General features: G+C 36.8%; 1 protein-coding gene across 1 annotated transcript; it reads right to left on the bottom strand.

Moving 5' to 3' along the window:
• Positions 1-747: 747 nt before the first annotated feature.
• On the bottom strand, positions 748-6320 carry LOC110885731 (E3 ubiquitin-protein ligase KEG). Its single transcript, XM_022133440.2, has 5 exons — positions 6159-6320; positions 4802-5179; positions 4609-4712; positions 2627-3100; positions 748-1873 (listed from the first exon to the last, which is right to left on the bottom strand). The coding sequence occupies exons 2-5, from the start codon at positions 5165-5167 to the stop codon at positions 892-894; spliced, it is 1926 nt and encodes a 641-aa protein (XP_021989132.1). The 5' UTR covers positions 5168-5179; positions 6159-6320; the 3' UTR covers positions 748-891.
• Positions 6321-11561: the final 5241 nt, after the last annotated feature.

The raw sequence follows: 11561 nt of genomic DNA, 5'->3' as shown, positions 1-11561 counted from the left end.
GTCTTCCTCCTCAACCTACGAAGAAAACGAATACTACGCGAGTCTATGTGGTGTATGTATTGAATTTCGGTAGATAGATGAACATATATATACTTGTTAATAATACACTACTACACGAGTGAAAAATGGATACGTAAATGATGCATCGTGTACAACATGATTTTTAGTTATTATTATCTTAAGTATATATAATAAACTCACAAGCTCGGTATATGAACTTCATGCTATTTAATATATGAGCTCTTCGTTGTTCAACTCAAATCTTTAAGAGCATTCACATCCAAGGCATCATATTCTAAGTGTGGTGTTTTTAAAATATAAAAAGTATAAAAAGTGGTTGTGAGTGGAGGAGAGAGAAAATGTTACTGTTCATTTGTATATTTGGGGGGACACTGTTCACCCACTATAATTTTTTAATATATACTGAAAGTGATTGTGAGTGAAGGAGAGAGAAAAATGTAATGATAAAGGTATAAAAATATTATTTAATTGAAAAGGAGAGAGAAAAAGTATTTGTTTTTAATGAAAATATATTGATATAGAAGTTGTTTTTTAGTGGAATGTATGTATAATTTTAGAGGGTTGGATGTGAATGCTCTAACAACGCGATTTCAAGTAGCTCACAAACAATTCAACTCCTTATAGAGCTAGACACACTCTCAATGAATCATAGGCATACTAAGAAATTCAAATTTTGATTTAAAACCTATTTGGAGATGAGAGTTACCCAAGGAGGTCACACAATTATTTTGAAGAAACTAAATATGTATAAAATTAGGATTAACTGGAATACATTTGATTGAATCATTGAAATAGAACATGTTGCATATATTTACAGTAGAAACAACTTACAAGTCGGACATTAGCATCAGTTTTTTTACATCAAACACATTATCTGGCAATAACAGGAGTCGTGGAACCGTCTCTCGCAAGTATATTTGCAACAGGTGATGGTAGCCATTTCGACTTGCCGCCACCATCTTGCCCATCTTTACCATGACCGCTACCACCACTGCGCGCCCGACTTGCACCACCTTTCTTCAGTCTAGCACCCACACTATGACCAACAATGAAACCAAACTTCATAGCCGTGAGCACACCAAATGCAATCATAAGTGGCCTAACAGCCCAGTGATGATCCTCAACATGCTGATACTTATCCACCAAAGTCGAACATGTATCGAACGAAACATGCTCAACTTCAGCCGGATCAGCTAAATATGATTCCGCTTCGCCTTTGAAAACAAATTTTCCAGGAAACTGCACAACAAGACACCCATTCGGAAGTATTTGTGTAATCTTACCAGTGGCCCATATTCCTTCACGTTTACGTATCCATTGAAACCGAGGTGTGAACACACTTGCCTTTAATTTCACAAACTGACCCACGAAAAACGGGTCTGCCATTTGGAGCTGAGAACAGTGTCCTTTCCAAAGTGTCTCTAGTCCTATAAAACCGACACTCACGTTCCCATCACGGTCTATCGCGTGTAGAATGCCAATAAACGAGTGGTTTCGGTTTCGGTTTCTGTTTGGATCTAGTAAGTGCACCCAGTCACCAGCGGCTAACCCAGAAGTGACCCGTTCTAGAGTGGTGATGTTAACCCTTAACGGGTTGTGGATTCCTTGGACTCGAACCAGAACAAACCCATCTCGATCGGTATCTTTTTCCAAACCGACTACGGTTCCTTCAGGTACAGCCATGTTCTTGCAATTGTTCGGTATTTTTCGAGATCGAACAACATCACCTACTTGCAGATGATCTTTCGTAAGAAACCATGTGGAGTAGCTGCTACCTCCAACTTTTTGGTCTGCTGATATTCTGCTTCCTAGACCAATCCACTCCCCATCGTTAAACACAGCATCACGTGAACTGCAAGTACAGTTTCACTCACATTTACGTATAATGAATACGTTAAACCAACAAATAGGCAAATAGCAGTAGTTCTCTTTTTTATTGCGTACTTGTATTAATCAAAACTAGAGGTAGTAAGATGGGTGGGCCGGGCAAGTTGGGTAACGGGTCAAAACCAGTTTAGACTGAAACGGGTCATCTTTGTATGGGTCTAAACGGGTTGGGTTGAACCGCAATACCTTCCGCCCATTTTTTTATTAATTATTAATGGAGTAAAGTACACGGATGACAGATGGTCCCTGTGGTTTACCAAAATTTTGGATTTGGTCTCTAGCTTTCCAAAAGTACATGGATGGTCCCTGTGGTTTGCACTTTATAACGCATTTAGTCCCCAACTAACAAATCTACAGGTTTTAGCATGTCCAAGTTAGGGACTAAATGCGTTACAAAGTGCAAACCATAGGGGGACCATCCATGTACTTTTGAAAAAGTTGGGGACTAAATGCGTTACAAAGACCATTTGTGTACTTTAATCTTATTAATGATTAGAAAACCAATATTATTACGATATGATATAAAACGATTAAGAGGGGTACATGCATTACAAAAGCGTTTGGGAGGCTTTCAAGTTTCAACCTGTGTGACCTGTTTCCCAACTAGCTAGATTTGGTGATCTGACCCGTTTGAAGTAAAACATAATACAGATCGACCCATGCATATTTGGATATACACCAACACAAACAGTTAAACAAACACACACGTGGAACTAACCTTTCAAATGCATGCAGAATATCTGCAATAAGCGGTCTATTACGAAGATCATACTCAAAACAGCCATTAAGAACATTTTCAACAGCAGGAGGTAGACCATTCGGAAGCTGCGGTTTTTCTTGTTTCACCACAACAGATTTGTATATCTCACCAACAGATTTACCAAACCACGGTTGTACACCCGTCAACATCTCCAAAATGCAGCACCCAAATCCCCAACTATCAGTCTCAACACTAATCGGACCTCTGGTTTCAGGCTCCCATTGTTCTGGAGCCATGTAATTGGGCGATCCGAGCTTAAGAGACATATCCGGGTCAGGCAACTGGGCCCCAAGAAGAAGAAACGGGACCCCAAAATCTCCAAGAATCACATGATCATGTTCATCAAGAAGAAGATTAGTTGGCTTAATATTCAGCACCAACGTGTCTAACATGTGCACTTCATGAATTCCTTTAGCCAACCCCACTCCATACCTGCAACGTTTTAACCGTTATCATCTAAATCTTATTTGTTACCCTATGAATCCTTTAGAAATAGGGGAAATGGATTTTAATAATTTTAACTTTCACCTGTTGGCCGGCAATAATCTCAATTTAAGAAATTCCCCTTGACAGTACAACCTGCAAACATCTTTCCTCCACCGAGCCTTTCTAACTGAGGACTAACCCAGTTAGTTTTTTGGCTGGCGTGGCAGCCTATGTGGCAAAAAAACTTGGTTATTAGCTGACGTGCCTGTTATGTGGCACCATCACCACCTCCACCTTCACCACCTACCCACTGCCATCAGCCACCACCTCCACCACCCACCTCCACAGTGGAGGTGGGTGGTGTTGGTGGTGGAGGTGGTGATGGTGCTACATAATAACCACGTTGGCAAATAATCAAGTTTTTTTGCCACATAAGCCATGTCAGCAAAAAACTAACTAGGTTAGACCTCAGGTAGAAAAGGAGCAGTGGAGCAAAAATGTTATGTTTGCACGTTGGGAATGTCAGGCATGGGCGGACCTACTTTATAGGGTGGGTGGGCGGCCGCACCCCTTGAAAAAAAAAAATTTTAGTGGTACTTTTCGTGAAAAATCCCGACCGCACCCCTTGGAAATTTTCGTCCGCACCCCTTAGAAAAAAATGTTAGGAATTTATATAAAAAATTGTGAACACAGATTGAAACCCGATCAAATTATGTAAACAAGTTAGCCCACTAACCTCTTTAATAAAACTTAAATTCAATCCATCAAGCCCAATAACTTAACACCCATTCAAGCCCCATTCCAACTACTAGTTTTGTTAAACAAAATCAGTCCACGTAATAAAAAAAACCCAAATCGTTGATGGTTTTGTTGATTATATGATTGTTGGTTGGTAAATAACAATACTAGGGCTTGAAAATCAAAATTTTAAATTGAAAATTAAGGAACATGTGCTATGGTTGAACACTTGAAGATCCTTGTTTATTTTGTATGTGATAGGATTAGGAAAGATCAATGAGTAGGGAAGTTATGTCGCGATTTCTCAAGAGGAAAGGGGTTGAGCCACTTTTTTTCGTGGATTCTTCTAATTAAAGACCAATGTATGTTTGAGATAAGTTTTTTTTTTGTTCTTTTATTTAATGATTAAGAGAAATAGAAGTAGGGATGATTTGAATGTTGATGCTTTTTTGTTTGTTAATGTGATAGGAAGTTAGGAACTAGGGTTTGATTGTTTGAAAATTGAAATGGACCTGACCCGATCTGATTCGACCCGCTATGAAACTTTGTTTGTTTGTGTTTACTTGTTTTACATGACCCGACCCGATCCGACCCGCTATGAACCGATTTTTTATATAGCTAGGGGGTCTAAAATCTTTAAAAAATTTCCGCACCCCCAGGAAAAAAATCCTGGGTCCGCCACTGATGTCAGGGGGGAATTTCTTAAGTTGGGATTACTGCCGGCCAACAGGTGAAAGTTAAGATTATTAAAATCCAATTTCCTTTAGAAATATCACCTCAAAACATCAGGCAATGCAAGTTTTCCTCCTTTAAGCTTAGCCATTCGATCACCAACTGACCCCTCGTAAAACTTCATTACGATGCAAATCTGTGGAGAAGCCTGAAAGTAACAGATTTAATCGAATTAGTTAAATAACTGTTCCAAGAATATAACATGCTACAAATTATTTTAGAAATGTAAGTTGCCACCTTTCCAGTTAGAACTGCGATACCATGCAACCAACAGACACTTGGGAGTTTCCGGAACTTAAGGAATAAATCCTCAAACTTAGCCATAAACTTTGGCATATCTTCTTCTTTTATAGGATGTAACATCTTAACAGCCACTTCATGATACTCATCATAATCATGTGATGATTGATGATGCGTAGCCAACCAAACATCCCCAAACAGTCCATGTCCTATCCTGTGCTTAAGTTTCAACAAAGAAGGACTTATTTGAGGATTTGGTAGATTCGGTGTAGCTACAACGGTCCGAAGATGTTCGGGATCACCTTCGTAGAGCATATAATCAAAAGAAGGCGGTGACGCCTCTGTTCCTACCTGTTCAGCCATTTGCTCTTAAAACTGTGCACACAAGAGACAGACAACTTGTCAGTTGAACTAAAAGGATCCATTTAAAGGTAGACAATGAGAGCATATTAATTTCAAATTTTAAGCATGAAGCGCACAAAAGCGACGAGGTCTGAAACCGAGGCTTGAAGCGCCAAGCGCAAAAGCAGCGGGATTTTCTTACCCGAGGTGCAAGGCGATTATGTAACTTTTTATATATCCCATAGGTTTTTAGCACCCCTATCCAAAATATAGCTATAAATAAGGTTTTCATATGATTTTACCTACATGTACAAGCCAAAAAAAACCTATTGTACAACATTCTAATGCATAAAAACACCCCTGGTACACAAGCCGTGCGCCTCAGGCTTGAAAAAATCCCTACAAACTGTGTTTCCTGTTTTAGGTGCGCCTCACCCTACATAGGGCGCCTCGCACGGCTTTCTAAAATCAGCGGTACCGTACCGTTACTGAAATTTAGCCAGAACCAAAACCAAATACCTTGCGGTCGGTACCGTTAAAAGTCCCGAACCTGTATCATACCGCATAGTACCAATACAGTACAGTATATTCGGTCAGTACCAGTATGGTACCGTACCCGTATACGGTACAAAATTTCTCAAACCTAGGACAAAAGTAACTTGAGACGATACAAAAATCTATGATCCCCTAACCTGATATTCAGTAAACCTTAAAAACAAATTTCAATCAAGTAAACCCTAACCTTCATAAACAGATGTATGAATATGCTACTTGCAATCAATTATATTATGTTTGTGGAATATTAGGGCCAAACAGTCATTAGATTATCAACAACACAAAGACAGAGTGTAATTAAACAAACAATCGAGTCTAAAATCAGTTAAAAGTTAAAGGTGAAGGACGAATTGTCCCCAAAGTGATCGGTGTAAGAGTGTAATTGTTAGTCAACAAGCATCAATTGAAGTGAGATACATGATAATCGTGAGTGGAAAGGATGGGAAAATTGACTTACGGAGATGAGAGAATGTTGCAGAGGCAGAAGAGTGCACGTTTGGGAATAGTGAAGATGAAGTCGGTTATATGAGAGCGGCAAAAAGGCAGCAGGAGGTGGAAGTACGTTACATAATAAGTGGTGTGACGTACCAAAAGAGAGAACCTCTTCATCAATTCTATCGGGGGTATTTGGATTGGGGTTTATTTAAATTTTAAAATTGGAGTCAACCAAGTATTAATTGTGATTTAGATCAAAGGGGATTGCCCGTGCTACCTTTTAATTGGTATCAGTTTAGCTTTTTATTCGAGATATCAGCACGTGTTTTACAAAGATAAAAAATCTATAAAAATGAAGAGTGGAGTTATTGTAAAAAAGGCATAAAGTGTGAGAAAGGTAAGAAAGAATCTCAACCATTAGATCTAAATTAATTGAAAAGGGTAAGATTGTGAATTCAAATATGGTAATCATTGATTTAAGGATTTGGAGAGAGAAAAACCTAGATTTTAGGACTTATAACCGTCCATAAATATAACACCATTCATAGCATGTTCATACATGGTGTTTTAAATATAACACAATTCAGAAAAAAATAACACCATTCAGCAAACAAAATAACACCATTCGGTACAAAATAACACCATTCAGCAAACAAAATAACACCATTCAGTAAACAAAATAACACCATTCAGCAGTAAAAAAAAAACACCATTCAGTACAAAGAATATAACACCATTCAGTACAAAGAATATAACACCATTCAGTACAAAGAATATAACACCATTCAGTACAAAAATAACACCATTCAATACAAAAAAAACACCATTAATGAAAATAAAAAAACACCATTCAGAAAAAAAACACCATTCAGAAAATAAAATATAACACCTCTGTATCATCTTCTTCACTTCCGGCACCACCACCACTGCCACTTCCGGCACCACCACTGCCGATCCAACACCACCACCACCGCCGCCGCTCGAACCACCACCGCCGCCGCTCGAACCACCACAATAAACATGCGATCTTCATCAATCGGATCAAAAACCACAAAAAAAACTCCAATCGATGACCTACATAAAGCCGATTCACAAGAACAACTGCTGAAATCCGATTTTCGTTTCATGTTACCAACGATTTCTGCGATTGGAGAGAGAGAGAGCTCTCTGGTAGTAGTGCGATTGGAGAGAGAGAGAGAGATTGTAGGGATTTTAATTACAGTTACCTCTTTTGAATGGATTTAAAAGACTTTATTACCCCTATAATTTTCAATTCAGTCCAAAAAATAAAATAAATTTTACATTTTGGTCCCTATTAATCTAAACCATTAGATCAAAGATCTAATGGTGTGTATTCTTTCTTATCCTTCTCACACTTTTAGTCTTTTTTACAGGATCCTCTACCTAAAAATAAATACTAGTACTGGTATCGATGTTATTTGGCATACATCAGTTCAGTCGTTTTGTATCGATTGGGGTTATTAAATTTTAAAATTGGAGTCAACCAAGGTATTAATTGTGAAGCGGACTTTTGATTGGTATCGATTCGGTTTTGTATGGTACTGATACTCGGTATATCAACCAAAGGAGATATGCAGGGCCGGCATTAAGAATTCATGTACCCTGTTCGAGCTCGAAAAAAAGTGCCCTTAAGCCTTAACTAAATTGGGTATTAGGCTCACTAAAGATCTAAACCTAATGCCAGTGAGCTAATAAATAATCTAAACCATAAAAATAGTTTTGTAAGTGGGCCTATGTTGGTGTTGTATGGGTATACCCTATTAATTTATTTATTTTTACATATACATATCGGAGTTTCTTTTTTAAATAATGTGCCCTTCAAAATATCGGGCCCTGGCCGATGGTCCTCTCCGCCCATCTTCAGGGCCGGCCATGGAGATATGCAAAAGAGGATATCGATATGTTTTTACATCATAAACAAAATCCACAATTGATATTGTTTGGCATGTATTGGTTAGGAATATTGTATCGTTACCTTACTTGCACTCGCTATAGCTTATTAGTTCAGCATGTATCAGTTCGGTTTGTGATTTTCACGTACCTGGCACTATTAACTCATTTCTTTTTTTTAAGGAAAATTGTATTTTAATAATCTCAACTTTAACCGGTTGAGATTAATCCCAAACTAGTGAGTTTCTAATCAAACAACATAGGACAAGATATGGGTAGTTAGTCTCACCAGGAAACAACATGTAATAGGTAACAAAAGTTTGTTCATACAGTTAACAAAATCTATTGGCATAGAAGCCTGTTCACATAGTTATGTCAAATAATATTTTAGAGGGAAAGGGTGTATCAAAACTCAAAAGTATATAGTAGTGGGTAGACTCGCAAGATTGGAAATGTATATATGCGCCTACTTTAAAAAAGCATATATATATATATTAAGTGTGAAACATTTATCAAAGCAAGGCTTTGAAATCATTTTCAATTGAGGTGTTTATCATGTTAAAGACCTTCACTTGAATAAGAAGGGGCAAACAAGAATGGGATAGACATCAAATGTTGGATATACAAAGATGGTGACCCCTTTGCTAATATGTGTCCCAAGAGGGACCAGCCTTATGGATCTCTACATTACTGTGGAGAAACTTGGTTGATATGATATCGTTGAGAAAAATGATCTATGGGGAGAAGTAGCACTGGATATGGTTATGGTTTAGGAGTGCTTACATTACTGTGGAGAAACTTAAGGAAGTGTTGTATTCAACAGATAAGTAGATTCGGTTGGATGACACTAGAGGAGGCGTCTCGATGCAAGCAAGCAACTAGACTTTTGATTGAAAAAAACTACTACAGCAGGATCTTTTTAGTTTTTGAGGACTAAATAGGTTTCATTGAAATTCAATGTCTTTTGTTGGCAAGCAACTTAAAATTTAGAATCCCCACAAAAGAAGCCTTAGTGAGACGAGGCCTGGAGGTGAATCCTTCATGTAGCTATTGTGAAGACTATAAATAAACATAGAACATTTGCTAATCTCTTGTAGGTTTGCGTCTGAAGGATGGGTCAAGGTTACAAAACTGGTGTAAGGTGCCAAAGTTCACTGTAGGCTCGATTATGGAACTCTTGAAAACCTGGGCCTTCTCATCAAACCAATGGAAGCTTCTTCATGCGTTTCTATTGTACTATTTTATGGTACATTTGGACGGCGAGAAATGGAAAGGTTCTCAACATCAACATCAACAACAAATATTATGGTTCAACGGAAGTCTTAGGCGTGGTAAAAAAAACCCACTCGATCCTTTGGATGAAGAATAGAGGTAAAACGAAAGATCTAGATAAGACATCATATTATAATTTCAATTTCTAACACCTTGCTAATGTTTATTTTTAATAAAAATTATACATTTCTGCCGTTAAAACAATTGTCTGTCACGTGGTGTACACATAACATCTTTTGGACTTCTTTATAAAACTAAAAAGTAAAAACTGTTTTAAACTAAACTTGCAATAAATATGACTTTTAAACTAAATCCATAATTTTGGTAATCTACATCAGTGTAATTTGTACTATAGGCTGAATGGTGTGGGGAACATGGGTTGGGTCATCAATCGTCATGTAGGACCATTAATGGATTGTTATACCACCCTATTGCCTCATCCACCATAGTTGGTATGGATTAATCCATGACAATCATGAGCCCTCATTCCTTTTTTAATATTTCCTTTTCTCTTTAACAAAAATAAATTAAAATAAGAGAATAATGGTTTGGTTATGACCACACTAGTAGTTTTGGATAATGGATTAAAAGTTTATGACATAACCCTGATATGAAGGGTCATGATGACCATAAGGGTCATCACCACGTTATATTTTGGATTACGAGAAGACGAAGATGGGTATATATATTCTTGTCCCTTCTATGCCTCTTTTCTCTTTTTTAAATTTGTAGTGTCATCATTATCAGAATAATCTAATAAATAAGTTTCGGAATATTTTTTACTACCACTAGGTTAGTTCTCCGTGTGTTACACGGGTTGAACAATTTAAACTATATAGTATAGATATTTCCTGTAAATGCAAAACAAAGACAGAAACATTTACATATCATATTGACATAAATGAGTTAATATAAATGTAACCCATCAACTCGTACATATTAATTAATGTCGTAGAGTTCGATAAGACGGCTCTAATGTCGGTTGAATGAGGTCAATCAGAGTCTATTTGATACCCTTTGTACGACTTCTTATTTTTTAAATCTTTGTATTTGATTCTAAACCTATTATTAATATTATTGATAATAATTTTAGTTATATATATCAACAATATATTTAGTCTAACATATTAATATTATTATGAATTTCGAAACTTGTTTAGCTAGGATTTAAGATTCTATTGAAGTTTTAGTTTAACAATAGGTTATTGAATTAATAATAAGAATTTGTATTAGATTAGATTAAATATTATTATTATTATTATTAGTATTATTAATAATTTTAGTCAATTAAATGAGAGAATGACAAGTGTCTCAAAACAGTTTTCTTTTATTATATAGTATAGATTTGTATCATTGTAAATCAAAGGGTTAAAAACGTTATTATCATCAATAATTAAAAAGTAAAATACACAACCCTCCTTCGTTCTTTTGACATCCATCGATATCTATAAGTCGACATCATCTCTGAAGATGTAAAGACAACCTAAATTGTGTGATTTCTGTGTTGTAAGTTCATGTATTTAATTTTGTTGTTGGGGTGGAGGCTTCTTAGAAGATCACTATCTCTGGATTTGTGTAACCCGAGCATGCTTAATTATGTAGTTATTATAATATTCTTAGTCGCGGAGCTTGAATGAAAACTTGGTGGTGACCGGACTCTTAAAATCCAAATCGGTGGAGGTCGGACTCGTAAAGATCTAAAATTTTACACTACAAGAAAAGATTTTGGAAATTTTCGATAAAATTAACACTATGAGCTAACAATCGATGAGTCAGGACACCCTCGGCCCCAATAAAGCTACGCCTTTGAATGTTATCTCTCACTTACAATCAATATCATATTCATAGCCCAGTTTGAAAACTTAGTGGCCTTGCATTAACACTCAACCAACATATAATTCAACTCCACTATTTCAGCTTTATTTAAGGTATGTCAATTGTTCGAAGATCCATTATTCAACTTAAGTTTGCGGCTCGTCATCAGGGCCGGCCCTAAGAATTCGTGTACCTTGTCCGAGCTCTAAAAAACGTGCCCTTAGGTCTTAACGAAATTGGGTATTCGGCTCAATAAAGGTCTAAACCTAATGCCAATGTGCTAATAACTAATCTAAAGCATAAGAATAGTTTTGTAAGTGGGTCTACGTTGGTGTTTGTAAAAGTATACCCTATTAAAAAGAAATTTTTACGTATACATATCGAGGTTTTTCTAAAATTAGTGTGCCCTCCGAAATATCGGGCCCTG

The sequence above is a fragment of the Helianthus annuus genome, chromosome 10 (assembly GCF_002127325.2).
Source record: "Helianthus annuus cultivar XRQ/B chromosome 10, HanXRQr2.0-SUNRISE, whole genome shotgun sequence".
Lineage (NCBI taxonomy): Eukaryota > Viridiplantae > Streptophyta > Magnoliopsida > Asterales > Asteraceae > Helianthus > Helianthus annuus.
Note: the sequence above shows the minus strand (reverse complement) of the source record. Positions and strands in the feature narration are given on the sequence as shown.